At 36.9% G+C, this 20,310-nt stretch overlaps 3 protein-coding genes across 3 annotated transcripts; 1 reads left to right on the forward strand and 2 right to left on the reverse strand.

Moving 5' to 3' along the window:
- The first annotated feature begins 8,853 nt into the window (after positions 1-8,853).
- On the forward strand, positions 8,854-14,886 carry hgd (homogentisate 1,2-dioxygenase). Its single transcript, XM_059524738.1, has 14 exons — positions 8,854-8,980; positions 9,032-9,088; positions 10,334-10,405; positions 10,488-10,576; positions 10,654-10,819; positions 10,924-11,015; positions 11,107-11,141; positions 11,291-11,370; positions 11,927-12,026; positions 12,122-12,246; positions 13,280-13,384; positions 13,472-13,598; positions 13,690-13,871; positions 13,950-14,886. The coding sequence occupies exons 2-14, from the start codon at positions 9,074-9,076 to the stop codon at positions 14,091-14,093; spliced, it is 1,332 nt and encodes a 443-aa protein (XP_059380721.1). The 5' UTR covers positions 8,854-8,980; positions 9,032-9,073; the 3' UTR covers positions 14,094-14,886.
- Positions 14,887-14,949: 63 nt separating this feature from the next.
- On the reverse strand, positions 14,950-15,960 carry LOC132116132 (NADH dehydrogenase [ubiquinone] 1 beta subcomplex subunit 4-like). Its single transcript, XM_059524739.1, has 3 exons — positions 15,757-15,960; positions 15,176-15,316; positions 14,950-15,088 (listed from the first exon to the last, which is right to left on the reverse strand). The coding sequence occupies exons 1-3, from the start codon at positions 15,931-15,933 to the stop codon at positions 15,026-15,028; spliced, it is 381 nt and encodes a 126-aa protein (XP_059380722.1). The 5' UTR covers positions 15,934-15,960; the 3' UTR covers positions 14,950-15,025.
- A 670-nt stretch (positions 15,961-16,630) lies between these two features.
- c35h11orf65 (chromosome 35 C11orf65 homolog) lies at positions 16,631-19,671 on the reverse strand. The gene is made up of 11 exons (XM_059524049.1): positions 19,352-19,671; positions 19,110-19,320; positions 18,723-18,777; positions 18,516-18,639; positions 18,327-18,419; positions 18,178-18,231; positions 17,791-18,000; positions 17,381-17,514; positions 17,067-17,234; positions 16,820-16,963; positions 16,631-16,709 (listed from the first exon to the last, which is right to left on the reverse strand). Exons 3-11 carry the CDS (start codon positions 18,761-18,763, stop codon positions 16,631-16,633), a joined length of 1,047 nt encoding a protein of 348 aa, XP_059380032.1. The 5' UTR covers positions 18,764-18,777; positions 19,110-19,320; positions 19,352-19,671.
- Positions 19,672-20,310: the final 639 nt, after the last annotated feature.

Here is a 20,310-nt window from a genome sequence, read left to right on the forward strand (position 1 = left end):
TTTTTTAAATAATGCTGAAAGAGCATTCTTGCTTTTTTATTTTATATTATTTGAATACGTTCGTGCCATGCATTTATTTTTTTGCAACTTTTTAAAATAACAAAGCCCGTTTGTCTAATTTTGGTTGTTCTGTCTTATCTATATGTTTAGTTGTGGTAGTATATTTGATGTTATTTTACACCATATCCATTTCAAAAAAGGAGACACAAGCCCATTTAGTAGAGGCAGGGCCTGACCGGGTGAATTGTTCACCTGGTCCTCTTGTGCCTACACCATAGACTGTATAAAAACGGTAGTACACACACCTAGCCTAATTGCCTGTCCTCTCAGAGTGAAGCGATCAGATAGCCATAGATGATTGACTTAAAAAGTGAGGGTGGTGATAATAGGCCGATGAGAGCGTACTGCAGGCATCTAGACTCCAGCAGAAGACTGGAGAGACAGATTGAGAATGTAATTTTAAATGAAAGTCTATTTAACCTGCTGCGGATGGCATGACCCTAACCGCCGCTCAGACCCATCAATGTTAAAAGGATCATTTTCACAATTCAATCCCAAACTTGCAACGAAGCTGCAATTTACACTCTCCTCTTCATAGGTTAGCCTACACGGTTCTGCTCTTGGGCTGACTGAGTTTAGGGTCGTGAAAATACAGTGTGTGAAAAATTCTCGTGCTTAAAAACATTTGTGAAAGTTTTAATGTTTGGCTTTAATTGGACTTTGAGATATCAGCTTCATAAACAACACTGAACATAGAACAACCCACCCCTCGAAACTTAAGCACCAAGCAGATCAACAGAAAAGAGTAATGACAGTAATAAAAATATAAGACATTTTTCTCGTTCCCAAACAGGCGCGTAATGCAGACGGGTATTTAAAGTCTCTATGTAATTTGGGGGCACAATTTGATTCATTTATACACGCTCTGTTATTAACCCAAGAAAAGAAATGTCAGGGCCAGCAGGACATCCGCGCTTTGTTTAAATGCACTAATTACACGCACCCATTTGAAAAAAAAATGCGCAATTTTTCCATATTCGGTCCTGAGTCTAGTATTTAGCGCTCTACGTGCGGGCAGGCAAACTGTTAGTGGGTGCCAGTCAGTTTCACGCTCCTCTATTACCCGATACCACAGTGTGTCATATTTTCACAACAGCCTAACTTGATAATTTCTACAATCGTCTTCTGTTTTGCAGGGTTTACATGGCCCATAATTCGTCGGGCTTTGGATACGCGTATGCAAACCAACCTCTGTTCCGATCACAAGAAGCTTTCCTCAAACTGTAAGTAACAGTAGGTGACACTTTACATCGTTTCGATGATGTTATACCCCACAGATCAACAGCTGTGTCTTAGAGTGTGTCCAAATCCCTAATATAGACTCCATCACTCCCACGTTTTCAAGCAGCGCCATCTTCTGGAGTTAACAAAAGCGCTCAGGGATAAATTCAGTCGGTTGAGCAAAAAAAGAAAAAAAAGAAAGAAAAACTAAACGAGAACTTCTTCATGATTGACGCTATTTTAAATTATCAGCTGTAATGCATGTGGAAAGTTTCCGCCACATTTCGTTTTGATGATGGATCTAATCATGGATAATTGCATATTAATTTTTTTAGCAGTATCTATCTATCTATCTATCTATCTATCTATCTATCTATCTATCTATTTATCTATCTGCCATCTCAAAACATGCATTAGACAGGAAGTTCAGATTATTAATTAGTTGATGGTAGAGGTTACTGTGTGGTTAGCGGCTCACTGTTGAGTTTAGGAGCCACACAGATGACAGTTGTGCTCTAGAGGTGGTGTGTCTTCATTCCTGTTGCTGTGACTTAATTGGATGCTACTCTGCTTGAAAGGGCGAACAAAAAGACGTGCTCTCAGACGCGCGCATAAGCAAAGTTAATTAGTGGTTATTAACCCCACGCATAATGAGAGCGCGAGGGAGTCAATTTAATGACTTTGTTAGCTTAAGTTTAGAATGACAGTCGATGATCGGAACAACAATAGCAATCTAGAACGCAATGATCATCTGTAATTTTCAACAGTAGTACGCACTAATAAAAACAAAAGGACCCTAATTTTGTTCAACTGACTCGATAATTTGAATTTATTTAAAAAGAGGGAGAGAAGGAGGAAGAGGAAAGACAACTCAAACATTTTCACCAAAGATCCTGTCGTTGGAGACACAAGTAAATAGGATTACAATTGTTTTATTGCATGCCAAATGATTATTTATTGGTAGGCTAACACTAGATTTTGATTTTGATATATTTTCATCTGTAAATACTTTCTGACGTCCATAAGGAATCAAGAGTCTGCAGCTCACAGACATCATTTGCATATCGTATTGTTTACAGATGCATGACTTGCATTGGCCATCCAAGTTCACAACCACATGACCAGCTATCATTTAATGTTTGAGTTAATTAGCAAAATTATATTTTGATTTGTTTTTCAGAAGAAATAACGTTAGACACGACACGTTTGTGCTGACATATGAGTGAATAAATGAATTTTTTTTTTCTGAATAAACTACCTCTTTAAGTATTGGGCATTGCATTGCATCACATGGGCAAGTCAATAGTGAAGATAAATAAATTCGGTTCCAAGAGGGATCATTGAGAAAAACCCACAACTGTATATGGAATCATCACGAAGACGAACTATATTTATTCGTGAAATGCTGAAGGGGACGGATGGCGTCACGTGGGTACGTAATGACGTGTGCCATTAATCGATTTATGTACGTGTTAAACGGGAACATGGGATATTCTAAAAGCAATTCATGCAAACACCTTTATTGTAATATTGTCTAATTTAGAATAAGTCAGATAATTTATATAACTGATGTCCATGTAAACAGTCACTGCCTGTGACCTTTGTCAAAAAACTTTAGTATCACTTCAACTTTACCTAACCACAGGTGCTTCCTATATCTTTAAGACCATGAAACAGAAACCTAACAAAGTCATTGTTATGCAAATGAATACATTTTTAGCTTACTTTTGATATAGCCTAGTATCGAATAAGAATAGCGTGCACTTTCTCTTAAACTGAACTTTTGTTTCGAAAAACGGGAGATAGGAGAAGTAGCACGGGGGGAAACGCAAGGCGTCGAGATTTTTTAAAGTTGAACTTTTAAATTGAGCGCCATGTTTAAGGAACGTCGAGACGCTGCATCGCAACAGACAAACACATCCATATATATATATAATTTTATTTTATTTTATTTATTTATTTTTGGTCAAACACATCCGTTTACTGCGTGTTCACATTAAAAAAAAAATACCCAAAAGAAAAAATTGGAAAAGTAACGCTGTGGAATGTGAAAACGCGTTCTGTGTGAACGACCTTTATTCAGCGACTTTTAGGTGGGTATTTCGGAAGTGAATGACGTAAATATTAAAGACGTTCTAAATAAATGTATGATTTGTAGTATGTAATAAAACTATCCTATAAAAAGACAGAAGGCCAACCATGTTGTCTTTGCACTGTTGCTATGGTAACTTCCTCAAGCAAACGCTACTTTGTTCGCTGGCAGTAATTTCGCGCATTCTTGTAGCTTTTGTGGTAACTAAATGTCTTTTTGAACAGTGGTTTGAACATGCTACTTATGTTAAAACAATGCACAGTTTGCTTTCTGGTCTTATTTGTGTTTGTTAGACCCGACCCCCATCATATCACACTGCAGTAGCCTAGAGATCATACAGCCGCGGCCGACTGGCCTCATTTGGGAGTTTTTCAAGTTTCTATATTTTTTTGCGCATCATTTCATATAAGTCTGAATGTAATTTTTTGTAGATTAGAGGGGACGCGAGGTCGCCTCTGCATTCTTATCGATTTGTGGATCGTGAAGCGTGGAATGGCTTCTTTAATAATGCATTTGGGTGAAAGGTCACAAATATGAGATGGAACAATTTTGCGTCTCCGATCTTATTATCGTTTAGGCATGAAGAAGTGTACAGGGGCTTCAGGACTTGGCATATATTTATTTTATTTCTTTATCTTTTTGCCTGTAAAGAGGGTTCATGTGTGCTGATGATCTAAAGAGGTGCTCTTGCCCTTTATTGATTGCTTCTTGGAAAGAATATGAAAGTCTAAATTCAAGAATGACAATCCTTTATTAAGTTAATCAAAGTAATACATGCAAATTATTCTTCTTCTCCCATGAGCTTATCAAAACCTCTCCCCTTGAGTTTGAAGAAGTCCATTTATTCAGTTAGCGTCAATAACGCGCGCAAATATCGCCATGCAAATGAAAGTTGATTAGAGTAAATTAGGGACTTAGCTGCTATCTGACCTTGTCTGAGTTTTATGTAAATTTTGTAAAAACGACACAAGGAAATAAATGACATTTAGACGTTCGTATAAAAGAAGTAGCCTAATCAAGAGGTTTTCAATGGCAGGAAAATAATCTGTGTAGCCTGAGCTTTATCGGGACCTGGAGAGCATCACAGAAGGAGGTCATGTATTATGGAATTATATTTTACCATCTTCTTAAGCATTGGAGGCTATGGGTAAATGATGAGACGCTATTTTATAGCTTTTTTTTTTTTTTTTAAGTAGGGCTTGAAGTATATATGTATATGTTATAAGTATGATGTTGTTAAAAAAAGTAAAATGTCTCATGAAAAGGTAGACATTCTTTATAAAGGAAATGTTGGCAGATGTAGTAATTTGAAGTAGATTTATTATTCATTTAGATATGTAATTTAGTTTTAAAATATTGATATTTGAAACCTTTCATCTTCCAGATTAGTGCCGAAATATGCAATAAGCCCCTTTGTTTTTTGTTCCAAAGCCTCCTGATTGCTTTTATTTTTTAAATAAAAAATACGTTATTGATATTCATGAACATAAATTCCGAAATTCATAATCTAATGTAAACAATTTAATGTAAAAAGGCCTAGCTATATTTTTTAATCATATCTTTGATTTTTGTTAGGAGAAAATATGAAGTTGTGTAGCCTACACTACTGTGTTCAAAGAATAATGAAGGCTTGTAATTAAGGAAGATTACAAATAAGTTTTGAACTGTACTGTGACATTTCAGGGTCATTCAATTACATTTTATGTATAGGGCAGACCAATTAAACTATTTTGATAAATGGCCAGTGACCATTCCTAAATGTGTTACATTGGTTCTACTGACAGTGGAGCTGTAAGGCATCAGAAGAAAACGAAAAAACAAAAACGGAAACAAATGGCCGTTGAACTGTGGGCCAAAACATAGCTCAAAATGTGCTTGCCTATATATATGACTAATTTAGCGAGGGCCAGGAGATGTTGATAAAGCACTAAACATGATGTCTTGGGGTATTGTTAATGAGGTCTGTGGATACTTATAGGGGATAAATCCCCAGCAATTCATCAGAGACTTCATCTCAAATGAAATTAGCTTCCTGCGTGTTGCTGAGATGGCTTCTCTGGAGTTCAGCTGCGATGGTAATGGATGCTGTGACAGCTCTTCTCGGGCTCAGTCCAGCTCCGTCCCTGTCTCTGCCTCCACACGAGGCCAGTTATTCTATTCCCCTCTTTCTTTTTCTCCTTCAGGACTCTAGCTCCCATAGTTGTTTGTTTTGCTTCCCCGTTGCTGGCAGATTGGAAGTGGTCAGGGGTGGCTGACAGTGATAAAAGGGGATATTATTCTTTGTTTGTGTGTGTGTGAAAAGGGCAAAAAATGTATGTGAATGTATCACAGGACATCATTAGTAAAAGTTGACTGCTCTCCAAGGCCTCCAGACCAATTTAGTGGGAGAGACAAAACCGTTTTGATCCCGGGTTGCTGGTATGAACTGCACAATGGGGAGCCGAGTGAAGCCATGCCATCTATATTGGATTTCTTACTTCTCCATTTCTTGGTGCTTGGAGTCCCTGTGGTTAGGAAGTAGTAACAGTAAATTCGTTCTGCCCCTCAGGGTCATGGTGGTCTTACCCTTTTTCAACAGCAGGAATTTAACGGTCAAAAATCTAGAGTAGATACTCAAGGGTCATCCAATATTTTGTCTGTCATTCTCTTCTCAATTCTTGAGCTTTGAATGAGTTTGATGCAACATGTCACTCTTAAAAATAAAGGTTCCAAGAGGGCCTTGAAGGCATTTTTGATTCCATAATGAACATTTAACATCCATATAACACATCTGAATACAGTGGAAAAAGGTTCTTCAGACTATTAAAATGATCCTCACAAGAAAGACGAAAGGATCATTGGGGAACCAAAATGGTTATTCTGTGTGGCATCGCTGTGAAACCCATAGAGATATGGGTAGATGGCCTATTAGCTGCTGTTTCTATGGGCCGCTATGCATAGACCAAGATGGCGGACATGTCAACACAGTGCTATTTTTGGTTCCCCAAAGATCCTTTCATTAAACCGGTCTTTAAAGAACCTTTTTTTCTGTGAAGAACACATTAATCTGAAGAACATTTTTGCTCAATGTGATGGTTTTATAGAAGTTCTTTGATATTAGTCCTTAAGCTATCTCGCCAAATCTCAACCATTTTAGCTAGCTTGTGTGATGTTATTTCAGTTACTTAATGCACTAGTATTGGTCAATAAGAGCACAGTTTTTGTACATGTTCTTGTGCACATTCAAACAAAAACACACACAGATGCATTTCCGCATAATTCCTTAAATGCATTTCCAGAGCAACCAGCAGCAACAACTGCCAATGAGATTTTCAACACAAGTAATTATGTTTTCGCATGTTTCCCCCTCCTTTCTAAAAAAAAATCCTTATAACTAAGCGATTCAAAAGCAATTTTCTCTGTGGGAAGAGAATGTAATTTGCTATTCAATGACATTCTGATGTGTAAAAAACCAGAAGCCGGTGGTAAAAGGTATCTCTAAAGTCTGTGTACAGTGCATTAATGGGCATAACCAGGGGAGGAGGGGAGAGATGTCAGGAAGGGCACCATTTAATGACTCCAGAATAATCCCTCTCTCATTAGTGAAGGCTCTGAGGATCCACCGGGGCTTGAACTGGTAGAGCGTGGCATGCCGCTACAGTCTTTATCTTCATATTAAACCATTTGCATAACATTACAGCCGCTGGAGAGACTCCCTTAACAAGGCCAGTTGCTCTTCATTTTAAAAAGGGGACAGTGGGTGTCTCAGCAAATCTATTCAGCAGTAAGTGACTACTGCTGGTGCAAATGCAGCATGAGGTGAGAGGGATCAGGACGCAGCATTTGGAAGCACATTTATCATACACTTGCTCATGCATCAGACTGGGTTTGGGGTGCCTCCAAAAATCCATACACAGTAGCTTTTACCATCTATCCTGAATTTCCGGGGTTTACGGACCGCCTTGCATCCTGTGATTGTGAATTTCACTGAACGGAATGTGTGGGGGTCTGATTTCAAGTCCATCAACTTGTAGTTTATCCAAGGGGGGAGAACATCAAGGCTATATTGTAGAAAATACTTTTGCTCATCTGTGCACCTATCATGAGACATTTTTGTCACTCTATTGCCTGTGGAAGAACACTGCTTACTTTAAGAAAGGCGAGAAAGGGAGCGAGAGAGAGGCGTGACAAAATTAAAATCAGTCATTTTTTTCCCCTGAGGAGCAGATCAATTTCCGCAGACTGGGTCGAGATATTTTCCGGCATTAGTCTTTCTCGACTTGAGCACAGCACCTAAACGGCCTGCCAGCGGGAGTCTCGGCACAGCTGCACGCTTCAGTAGAGAACAGTTACTTCTGCCGCTCTGAGTTTATTTGCGCCTCACCATGAGAATTGCCATAATTTACCCCACCAACACATCACCTCCCCAAAAGATGAGAGAAAGGGAATAGTGTGTGGAATGAAAGAGGCAAATTGATTCGACGTGATATTGTTTTCTGTTTTTTATTACGCCTATTCATTTTCTCAGAAAGAAATGCACAATTGGACCGGTGCCCGAGTTCAGTATCATACTGTGGAACCTTAGACACAAACCTACATAATGGCCCGGCCTGTTGCCTATGTTTAAATTATGGAAACAACAACAGCATTTGATCAGCTCTGGCCTTCTCTAAGTGCAGTACAGGATGAAGTATGTACATGTTACAGATTTCCTTTCAGACTTGTAACATCAATGTTATTTGGTCACTTGAATTCTGATTTGTGATCATCTAAATTGATGTTAAAGGCCAGAACTGGAATCATGAATCAGCATAGATTACATCCACACAACATCTACATGTTAACAGGGAGAAAGTTACATAAAAAACAGCTTTTAACACCAGATGTTACATTTTGATGGTCAATTGTTTTATATAGAATTGTTGTACAATAGCCTTTTTAATGCAAATGTAAAAAAAACTGTAGCAAATTAAATTACAGAAAAACAAGAGCAATCCTTTACCTGACTTTAATTACTAAATAACTGTAATTACTTAGTAATGCATTAAACTTAACACTGGCAGTGACACTACTTTATAATGTAGGCTACTTAAAAAAAAAAAAAAAAAAGACTGTAAGCCTTTGTATTCATGTTTGCTTTCGATTTTATTAGGGTTTTTTATGTATTACATTTAAATACATTTGAACTTTTGTGATAAATTTCCACAAATATGGTAACAATATAATACATTTCAGATGGATTGCAAAACTTGGGGATTAAAAACCCAAACAGATGTAGCTACAGTAATAAAAAGCTTGAACATTCCTTGGTTTCCTCTATACTGAACAAGAAATAGGCCTACGTGCATTTGTTAAAGGACTGAGAACTGGACTTTACGATCTTGCCCTGACTGACATTTGCTGTACCTGTGCCAGGGGTCATTCTTTGCACGATCTGTGAACATCGAAACTCTCCTCTCCTCCCCTCCTAAACGTTGCCCAAATCTCTGGTTGCGTCACGAGCCGTGTCTGAGTCTAATTAAAACCATATTGAGAAAAAAGTAAATAAGACCCAAGTTCCTCCCTCGGTCTTCTGCTGCAAGAGAGCGAGGACTCAGTACGAGCAGTTCAAGGGATCGGAGCTGAGCGAAGATCTCCTGGAGAAAGTTGCATCTGTGGAAGTTTGCAGCTCATTTTGAAAAGTTGATATATAACTAGACTGTATTAGAAAATAACGAAACAATGGCTGGTTTGAAGGTAAGTTCACTTTGGACTGCATTGACGAATGCGTATCTAAAATAAATCATAAGTTTAAACTTACAGTAATTATATCATCATAAAGTTTTATTCACAGGTTATAGTGGTAATCTTTTTTTCATTAAATACTTGTTTCTTCAATTTTATTTAGACATATACCAATTGCAAAAATTATGCTTGATTATTGTGTTTGGAACAGCGCTGTAAACTCACCGTTACATCCTATGAGCATAGTGAGGTCCGTGTCTCTTTTGAGTCGGATCTTTTTATTGAATACGGTTAGATAGAGGCGAGTCTCAAAACCGGTTTGGACTAAGTTTCCAAATACCATCTTCAGCCTAAAAACCTATACCTAAACAAACACCTGAAGATGCTTTTTGGAAAAGCAGCCCTGAAAGATTTATTCATGACCCACGAGACAATCTATCTTTAAGAGCAGTTCTTAAATGTAAAAAGAAAACTTTATATAGTTTTATAAGCTGAAATGTAGAACGGAACAACAAACTTAACTGGGACACATGCCATTGCAGTAAACACCGAAATAAATAAAACCTAAACAATAAGTATATGTCTTTATTTTGAATGTTTCAGAACATGTACAGGGACATCGATCAATTGATAGTCTGAATCGATTCTTAGTAGCGAACTGTTTGAAAGAACCGAGTCCTGAAAATGAGTTTTTCATGTCATCGTTACATGATGGGGGCGTTCCAACTTGGCCAATCAGATCACTGGAATCTGCAGCTGCCCAGATGAGGTTAATCTCGGCTCTAGGCTACATAAACTTTAAATTCATGGAAGGTTTTTTTTTTTCAGAAGAATGCTCTCGTTTTATAAATCGAAATTCAAAGGAAATCTGACAGTCTGCTAAAGTAGACTCTTGCTGTTCTCAACTGTCTGCCTGTAGAGAAGCAGAATGTAAACAACTGGCATCAACTATATTTTGTCAGATGTTTTTAGATTACATTTTAAATCTTAATTCCTATGAGTTTATTGCCATATTTAACTTGAGTTATGTTTTCAGTTATTATTTGAGATGTTTAAGAGCTGCTCTATATGCATCTGCAGATGCACGATGACTAAGCACATTTTTTTGTCGCTCACTCGTAGGAAGGGGGAGATACTCAGATGGCCCTACACAGTTTCTTTGTGTTCTTCTATTCTCTTTTATCATATTTTGCCATTTAGTTCTTAATAAATGAAATTAACTCATACTTTATCAATACTTTTCAAATAACCCTGTAGTACATGAGCGGTTTTGGAAATGAGTTTGCCTCTGAGGACCCTCGCTGTCCAGGATCTCTACCTGAGGGACAGGTATTACCACAACTTTTATCACCTACCTGGCCTGACCAATTAACTTTACACATCAACTACAGTTTAGTTTATTGTTTTATAGAACAATCCACAAGTGTGTCCATATGGCTTATATGCTGAGCAACTCTCTGGTTCTGCCTTCACTTGCCCTCGGTCGACCAATAAGAGAAGGTATATATACATTTGCAAAAAACAAGACAAAACAAACAACAGTATGTAACAGTCAAACCAAATTTTTATGTTTATAGCTGGCTGTACCGCATTTTACCCTCTGTGCGCCACAAGCCTTTCACTCCGATGAGCGGTGGAGATCTCACAGAGAACTGGAATGAAGTGGAGCCCGACCCCAACCAGCTACGATGGAAGCCGTTTAACATCCCCAAGTCTTCTGAGAAAAAAGTGGATTTCATATTGGTAAAAGATTACATCCTTGTCCACACTGCTCATATGGCCTTCATATTTAAATAATTCTCAGTGATGCCATCGGTGATGCTCATTCATCGGTTTGATATTTTCAGGGTCTACACACAGTCTGTGGAGCTGGAGATTCAAAATCTCGGAATGGAATCGCCATACACATGTACACCTGCAACACTTCAATGATTGACAAGTCAGTCTGAATTAGATTCAACTCACCAATGATTTTATTTCCCTTCTCTGTAAAGTGTTTTTTTTTTAGATGGTACTTTTTTGTTTCATAGATGTTTCCAAAATGCAGATGGTGATTTCCTTATTGGTAAGCTTGCGGTCTCATTATTCATGCCATATTTTCATGCCATATTTTCATATTTTCAAGTTTTTTATTTTTATTTTTCAGGATTATTATGTGATTTGGATTTTTGCAGTAGTAGTTTCTTTTGATTAGGACTGAAATTTGTGTTCTAGTGCCCCAGCAAGGTGAAATCCTGATTACTACAGAATTTGGGAAGATGATGGTGGAGCCCAATGAGATTTGTGTCATTCAGGTGTTTTTTTTTTTTTGAAGAAGAAGTTGTTTCCTTTCCTCACCAAGGCTGCATTTATTTGATCAAAAACAGTAAAACAGTAAAATTGTGAAATATTATTACAATAAATAATAAAATAACTGCTATTTATTTTATGTCATTTATAAATGTGATGGCAACGTTGAATTTTCAGCAGCAAATACTTGATTTTTCAGTGTCACATAATCCTATTAAATTATTTTCAATGTTGACAACAGCTGTGCTGCTTAATAGTTTTTGTGGAAACTTTATACTTTCCCCCCCATAATTCTCTGATGAATAGAAAGCTCAAAATAACAGCATTTATTTGAAACAGAAATCTCTTGTAACACTATAAGTGGCTTTATTGTCACTTTTGATCAATTTAATGCATCCTTGCTGAATAAAAGTATTAATTTACTTCAGAAAAAAATATAACTTACTGACTCAAATCTTTTAATGGTATTTTAAATTCAAGTTTGCATTCAATATTCCAATAAACAACACAAAAACTTAATGTAAAAAAAAATATTTTTATGTACTTTTCTATGTTTCCCAGCAAGGGATGCGTTTTAGTGTTGATGTGTTTGGAGAAACCAGGGGGTACATTCTAGAAGTGTTTGGGGCCCACTTTGAGCTGCCTGACCTGGGTCCTATAGGTATGTACAACATAATTTCTTTTTGAATGCCTTTGAATAACTAAAGCTTTCATAAGCTGCTTGGATAAATCTATTAATTTGGTTGTACATTGCAGGGGCTAATGGACTGGCTAACCCTAGGGACTTCCAAACACCTGTGGCTTGGTACGAAGACCGTACTGTATCCACAGGTTACACCGTTGTCAACAAGTACCAAGGAAAGCTCTTCTCAAGTCAACAGGTGCCGTGAAATGATTGCATCATTAGTAATTCCCATCGCCGATATCAATGAGGCACTGAATGATAGATTACACACAAAATGTTCAATTTCTCTAGAGTTCAAGCATCTTTCTGCACTGAATTTATTTCCCCGTCTTGACAAATTAATAATTGACTTGTTACGGCTGTCAGGAGCAAATTAGAGACAGCAAAAGTAGCATCACAAGGCAGTATCACTCATTGTAACAGAAAAAAATAATGCAGAGAGAGCAGGCATCTATATTTGAGCACACAGGTCTCGCCGTCTGTACTCTCTTAAACGGTTTACGCTCTGTCTTGAAGGAGAAGGTACAACCTTATCCTGTTGTTTTGTCCTCCAACTGAGTGCTGAAATTGCTTAAATTAGCTTATTATTTGCTTGACTGGGAAAATATGTTTGTGTTTTGTATGAGGTTTTTTTTTTTCTTCTTCTTCATTTTAATAGAGTCTGGTAGAGTTATCCTGAGAACTGTTATGCTTGTGAGATTACAAACCTTGGGGTCCCAGAAACCCCAGGGTGCATGGAGAGCGTCTTTGTGTGACTGAATGTAACTGTAAAAACAGTCATGTTCTTGTTTGAGTTGCTGGACTTGTGTTTGTGTGTACAGTTGTGACTGGTGTGTGTGTGTTTGTACATGTGGGTGGGTTGAAACAACAGGAGGGCGCATGGGGGTCAGGACAGCAGGCAGTCTCTGCTGTAATGAATTATATTGATTTTTCCGGCAGCATTCAAAATCTGTCTGCTGCAACATTATCAAGGTGTATAAAATTGCGGTTTTTAACGAAGACGTTTCTGCGCCTCGTAACCTAGTATTTCAAGTGAAGGAGTAACGTTAGAGCGTCAAAACAAAACGATGGCGTTAAAACGCTTTCTTGAGGGGCGGGCATTGATCGGCCGTCTTAGTGTTTCGCGGTTGACATTACTATTGATTATTTACTCAAAGTCTACAGAAATTCATTACGTAGTGTATTATTACAGTATCCATGTTTTTGTCTTTTTAAATGTGTTCAAATAGGACTTTTCGCCGTTTAATGTGGTGGCATGGCACGGAAACTACACACCGTACAAATACAACCTGGAAAACTTCATGGTCATCAACTGTGTGGCGTTTGATCACGCAGTGAGTGTTGTTTCATCTGACCTCTTAAAATCACTACATTTGAACTATCAATCAAATTAGGCTACCTGATTTTTTTTAAATTTCCAGGATCCGTCGATTTTCACCGTTTTAACAGCGAAATCCACTCGTCCAGGTGTGGCCATTGCAGATTTTGTCATCTTTCCTCCTCGCTGGGGTGTAGCTGATCACACCTTTCGGCCTCCCTACTACCACAGTAAGTCAGAGTTGTTGACTACACAGCCTACTTGTATTCAAATCAAATAAAATTCATGCTGTTAAAGAGCGCCCTCTGTCTCTGCTAACAGGGAACTGCATGAGCGAGTTTATGGGGTTAATCAAAGGCCATTATGAAGCGAAGGAAGAAGGTTTCCAGCCTGGAGGAGCCAGTCTCCACAGCATCATGACTCCACACGGCCCTGATGTCGACTGTTTTGAGAAGAACAGCACAGCTGTCCTCAAACCAGAGAGAGTTGCTGAAGGCACTATGGTAATGTTCAAATGGTTAATTGTGAAATACATCATGTAAAAGGCTAGATGATGTTCTGAATAATGCTGTATTAAACAGGCATTCATGTTTGAGTCATCCTTCAGCATGGCTGTGACCAAGTGGGGATTGGACACCTGCCACCGTCTCGATAAGAACTACTATAAATGCTGGGAGGCTTTAAAAACTCACTTCAATCCAAACTGGAAGCCCAGCAGCAAGTAGAACATGGTTACACCTCAACAGTCATCATAATATTTGTTTGACAGTGGATCAGTGATTCACAATGGTTTTATCAATAGATTTGAGGATTTGAGAGTGAACCAGAGATTGTTCTGTGATATCAAAATAAAACATGCTATTGGAATATAACCAATAAAACTAAACAGATTGTTTCTGCAGGTTTTATAAAAATACATTTAAGACAAAGTAAAGAATATATAAGGAACACAGTACATCAACATGTAAATGTCTAGGGAGAACACAATGAGTTGTATGAGCAACACTTTAAAGTTTCAAAATACAACATCCAATAGGTCTCCATTACTTTTTAATTCACAAAAAAAGCAAACTTGTTAGCTCTGCACCCAACCATTAATACATGGAAATAACTTTTACTGTACATGTGTTCTTAGTATGTTTGTTTGTCTTGTTTTTCAGTGCAAATGTCTAAAGATTCTTAAAAATGACAAGATAATAAGTCTTGTATTCTGTAACCGATCAAAATGTTAATGATTAAAACAAGAATAAATATATGCAAATAGTTTAAGAAAATTTTGTTTTATATACCACACAAGCTCACATAATTTTAATAATTATTTCAGAAAACAAGACTTCTTATATATATTTTGCATCTTAAGTTGTATCTCATGGATCTGGATTTAAGGATGTCAGATATTATATACATCTAGACAATACTGAGAAAGATATTCAATTTGTAGCAATGCAGGCAACATTTAATATCATGATTTATACATCATGGCACCTTTATCCATAACACTGCTCTGACCTTTTTAAAGCCTTATGAAATTACAAAAATATTGTGAGACTTATTTTTCTTCAATAACAGCGATAAAGGAAGTTTCAACAATAAAGTATTTTATTTAGAATATAATTACAAGTACTCAATGTTATCATAAACAGTGAAATCAAAAATTTTATGTTGACAGTTTATAGGGGCGCTCATAGGTCCCTGCCTTAATCTTGGCCTCCCTTTTGTCCTGGAAAAATGGGGAAAACAGGGTTAAAATTATATAACCACTGCAACATAAATACAGAAGAAGTGAATTCATACATCTTCAACTCACCCGGTCTGATTTAAACACCACATACAAGACGAAAAGAGGAAGAACTCCAAACAAGCCACCAATTAATGAAGTTTTAGCAGTCGGCCTGAAGTAGTTGTTATTGGTGCGTGCATATGTCCAGCGTGTAAGAGCAGGATCCTCCTACGAATAAAACACATGGAGCTTGAGGACTACATCAAACTGTTTAAATGTGTTCCGTTACCTTCTGGAAGTTTCAATAATGCATTTGTCAGGACAGTGAATAATAATGTGGCAAACAACACACCCAGGCTGCATTCTGAATAAGAGTATAGAGTGTTATTACATCTTTTCACATAAAGATTATAGAGACTTAATCAAAACAAAGCTGACAGGCAGTCAGCGCTAGCCAGCGTTCAGTGAAGGTCACTCACTGCGGATTCAATATTAAACAAACAACCTAGGTTTCTGAAACATAAATGTAGACTAAATATGTAATTATTACAACATCATAAAATTATAAACTAGTACTATAACGTTATATATATAACTATCTCTAGCTTCATTGTAACTGTTTTACCCCAAGGTAATGTTTGCAGAATGTGTTATTTGGCTCGTCTTACAATCAGCTCTTTCCGATGAGGATTGTTCAGCTGCTGCAGATACTGCCGCTTCAGTTGAGCCCGCAGAGCCGCTCTCTTCTCCTCAGCCCGCCGGTATTCAGGGGAAAGATTGAAATACTCGGCTGGATCTAATGTTTTTGGCCGAGTGGCCAAAGAAGCCTCTTTGTAGGTCGCCATGACAGAACAGCAAAAAACAAAACAAAAAAAAAACCACGCCTCGACAAAAAATAGAAATCTCATTGGCTGCGTGCGACCTCGTCACATTCACAAGTCTCGCGGTAATTCAGAATGTCTCGCCAAAGACTGGTTTATTTATTTATTTTACTGTCTGTGGGTTTATCCGATTTCAATGAAAGTAAATCGTTGTTTTAGTTTAGTCATTAATATACCATTATATACATATATAATATTGTAATTGTATTGTGTATTTTTTTATAGGCCTACGTGTGTGTATACACACACACACACACACACACACACACACACACACACACACACACACACATATATATATATAGCTACAGGATACAGTTTTTAATAGTATTAACTTTTAGTTATTGTAGTACTTCAAATTCAAGTGAAAAGAGCTTATCAACTTGTTGAAATATAAATTATATGTAAATAATGTGTAAAATAATACGTTTTTGTATTTCAGTTAATGTTTATTTTATTCCAAGTAATGGAAATGTGTTTTTATTTAGTTTTAGTTAATTACAACCCTGCATACCGCTGTAAAAAAAAAAAAAAAAAAAAACATTTCCTTGAGGATAAATCAAATATTTAAAATGTGTTTGACCACACAAAACCAGTCGAAAAACATGACCTAGTATATTTATTCAAATGAATAAAGCAAATCAGATTGTGCAATATATTATTAGTGCTGCATGATACATTCCAGCCTCAGGTGTGATCCAGATGTTGGCTCACCACTGGACTGAACCACTGGATCCTGACTGATTTGAGGAATCTCACAAATATCACGCATAGAGACACGAGCAAAGTCCTCCTTGTCACTCTCCGACGATAGCCTATCTATAGCGAGAAAAGTAGAAGTGTGGATTACCCATTTTGACCAGTAGAGGGCGCTACAACGCAACAAAAGTGTTTATTTCCTAAATAAAGATGAGTTAGGGAAAACCCCAAAGTCTTACCTTTGATAAATATGCAGCATTTGCTGGTACCCAAATTCCTCCATTCATTGATATACCTGAGAGACAAGCAAATATTCTAAATGGTATAAGGGAAAAAATACTAATTGGGATATTTTATGACTACCATGATGATGGCAAGTACAGTCTGTCACATCTTACTCATCAAAATTGAGAGCTTTGGTCCATTCCAGCAGCTCATCTACTTCCTGCTCAGAAACTGAATCTGCTCCAATCTGTTCAAAGGAATCCATCAACTCTGTGGATTCTTGCACCAGCAGAGCTGTTTCGTCGTGTTCTGTATGAGCATGCAGGAGACCCTCAGCATGCCTGTGCACAAGATCTGTGTTTACCATTATGTCATCATTCATAACATATTTCCAGTTTTCTCTATGATTAGCTCAGCAGAACACATCTTATCACCTAAATACAAACAATCAAACAGCTACTTTAAAGACATTTTTAAAATACGCAACATTTTTCTCATCCATTCAATTTTCCGAATCTTCTTTTTTCTTGCAAAATCTTGTCGCCGACGGATTTTGAAGTGATGGAATTGTATCTTCTTAACATTGGTTTCTTGAGTTATTGGGTCTTCAAACACAGAAATCTTTAATCAAAAAGGCAGTGATAGACATACAATGCTTAGGCAACAATTGTATATTTTTCGTACTGTTACAATTTAAATTGTACATGAAACAGTAGAAATTAGCTGCATTTATTTGATAAAAAATACAGTAAAAACAGCAATGTAATATTTTTTTAAATGTATTTATGGAGGCAGTGATGGCTGCTGAATGTTTGGTTGGATATGTTTTGTTTACTGAAATGCTCTGATATACAAAAGGTGAAATGAAAATGAAAGTATTATGACTGGATATGTCACCTTGCAAGACAAAATCCGCCAGCCATTGTTCTCTACCCGCTGGTACCACCCAGAGTGATCCTCCCTGTCATTGCTCATCAGTCGGCCATTATGAATCTGGCTTGGAGCAGGTTTCTTTAGCTGTGTGTAATCTTTAGGACTGGAGGCACACATATCCACTATGGGTGCACGAGTGTATATTTTAAAGTAGATGTTTGGAGGATAGGTTGGCTGGAATTTTATAAACATTAGTAAGTAAATTGCAATTTGTGGCAATGTGTCTGTTTCATTATAATTAGATTTTCAATAACATAACCTTCTAGAGCAGAACACAATAAAACATTACAGCATGTTCTTGAGGACAAATAACCATCTAATCATGGAAAGATGAATAAAATCAACACTCACCCCACCCAGTCTGAATCGGATAAGTGCCCCTGAAGCAGCATCCAGAATATTAGCCTACAACAAAACATTCAGGCATATGATTTATTTTTTTTTTTAAAGAAGAGAAACATCTAAATATTCACACATGCATTGTAAAAAAAAAAACCTACCTCTGCCGGGTTAATAAATCTAAGAAGGAGACGTGGATCCCCTTGATTATGAAAACTCACTAGTTTCTTGAGGTGCTTGAAAACAGCAGTATCCTACACATGACAGACATAGCATGCACTACTTTTTATTCCATCATTCAGTCATATGTTGGAGAAAATGTGACATGAAAGTTGAGTGTGATCACTAACAACATGTGTCCTCCACGCTCGCTGGATGATCCTGGCTGCTCTGCTGAAAACTGTTTCCAGCTGTGGGACAAGTATGACATTAGTGTCTGAGGTAGTTTCCCCAGCTGGAGATGTTGTGTGATGCCTAAAGGGGAAAAAATGATTTGATTAGTTTTTTTTTTTTTTGCTTGCTTCACTCATTTAGAAATGTTTTGCTGTATTTCATACCTGTCAAAAGAGTATGTGTGTTCAGTCATTTTCTTGTTCATGCTAGCACATGCTGCTTAAGGATAAAACGAGAGAGAGAGAAAAAATTATACTGTGATACATTAATATGGATTTACATTTAAATTAACCGAAAAGGGCTGAAAAAAAAGGAATAGAGAAAACATAACCTATAAATTATACTGTTTAACTAAGGCTAAAACTCTGCACCCCGATTAAGCCTGTGCCATGTCAAGGAGGGAAATTGGTTTATTCAGCAAGGATTATGATTGTTTTTTTTTATTTATTTTTAGGCTACATTTAAATCCATCCATATAACGTTAGCCTACTCATTTCAAAATTAAGATTTTTTTTTTTTTCAAATCACTCGGCCCACAAAATGTTACTTACTTGATCTCTTGAGTCCTCTTCATTCTCAAGTAACAGAATAGCCAATATGCTTAAAATACCAGAATTACAATAGGTACAAGGTGTTTAAAATAAGCAATGTACTGAAAATAAAGCGTTTTATCTTTACGATAATACAGAAATCAAACCCATCCGGTGATTATCGAAAAGTAAACAAAATCGTGAACTGGAGTTTCACAATTACATCGACAAACTGAAGTAAACAACGTAAAGGGAGCAAAAACTGCAACCAAAGACTAAACTTAACATTGAAGGAGTTGAAAAATAAAGCCTAGACACAGTATGACTCCTTTATTGGTGACTGCACGCCTACAACCGTTACCAAAGCAACGTGAAAACAGACTTATTTTTACCTCAATGCTAGAAAGCTAGAAATACGAGATTTTATCCAAAATACATTTTAAATGGGAAACTACGTGTGGACTAGGAGATTAATCATTTAACTAAAAGATTCGTTTAGTGACCTTTTCAGATTACATCCTTACGACAGTAGGTTGCGAAAAATTAAGGATTGCGACATTGAATCGTTAATTAATAATAAAAAAAAATAGGCTAACGTTACTCAAAATATGGCCCTTTAACGACAGACATGATTTTTTTTTCTAACAAAACAGGCCTAGTGATTGTTGAGCAAACCTGTCAACCATTACTGAAACATCGATCAATCAGTTGCATCACTCATCTAACTGACTGTTTATTGTATAATTATGGCAGGCTGTGACATGACCTGTTTTAATGAGCTGCAATTAAGAGTTTCTGTGTTATTAGAGTACAAGTTTACTAAGACTAGAGTGTACTTGCTAATCAAATTTTAACATAGCAGTTGACCATCCAAAGTTAGTCATTTAGTCAATACTTTATTACATTTTTATAAGTGATCAATATTATTCTACTTCTGTGTTAGGAAAAATACAACCTAATATATAAAATGTTCATAAATATAGGCCTAACTGTTTTAATAAAGACATTCAAGAAATGGCTTTACAAAAAGGACCTTACATAGACCTATGTTACACAGCATTTGGTAATACTGTAGGTCAGTTTTGCAATTGACATGTCTTATGGAGAGTCCTTAAGGCTAATGCCCCAAACCCCTGCCCTGCATAATAAATTACAAAAAAGATCAATTAAAATTACACTGAAAGCCGCACACAAAACAGCAAATCAGATTATACAGCATATA

This window comes from Carassius carassius, chromosome 35 (assembly GCF_963082965.1).
Source record: "Carassius carassius chromosome 35, fCarCar2.1, whole genome shotgun sequence".
In the NCBI taxonomy this organism is placed as follows: Eukaryota; Metazoa; Chordata; class Actinopteri; order Cypriniformes; family Cyprinidae; genus Carassius; species Carassius carassius.

What these genes read in the sequence shown, in the direction of transcription:
- hgd (XM_059524738.1), top strand. An exon ending in ATGAGATTTGTGTCATTCAG is followed by an intron (nt 11,371 to 11,926) that starts GTGTTTTTTTTT and finishes TATGTTTCCCAG; the next exon opens with CAAGGGATGCGTTTTAGTGT. An exon ending in GAGTTGCTGAAGGCACTATG is followed by an intron (nt 13,872 to 13,949) that starts GTAATGTTCAAA and finishes TGTATTAAACAG; the next exon opens with GCATTCATGTTTGAGTCATC.
- LOC132116132 (XM_059524739.1), bottom strand. Translation starts at nt 15,933, where the DNA reads ATGGCGACCTACAAAGAGGCTTCTTTGGCCACTCGGCCAAAAACATTA. An exon ending in CTCATCGGAAAGAGCTGATT is followed by an intron (nt 15,317 to 15,756) that starts GTAAGACGAGCC and finishes TTTTATTCGTAG; the next exon opens with GAGGATCCTGCTCTTACACG. An exon ending in TGGTGTTTAAATCAGACCGG is followed by an intron (nt 15,089 to 15,175) that starts GTGAGTTGAAGA and finishes CCATTTTTCCAG; the next exon opens with GACAAAAGGGAGGCCAAGAT.
- c35h11orf65 (XM_059524049.1), bottom strand. Translation starts at nt 18,763, where the DNA reads ATGAACAAGAAAATGACTGAACACACATACTCTTTTGACAG. An exon ending in ATTGAATGGATGAGAAAAAT is followed by an intron (nt 17,235 to 17,380) that starts GTTGCGTATTTT and finishes TCTTGTGCACAG; the next exon opens with GCATGCTGAGGGTCTCCTGC. An exon ending in CCCTCTACTGGTCAAAATGG is followed by an intron (nt 16,710 to 16,819) that starts GTAATCCACACT and finishes TCCTCAAATCAG; the next exon opens with TCAGGATCCAGTGGTTCAGT.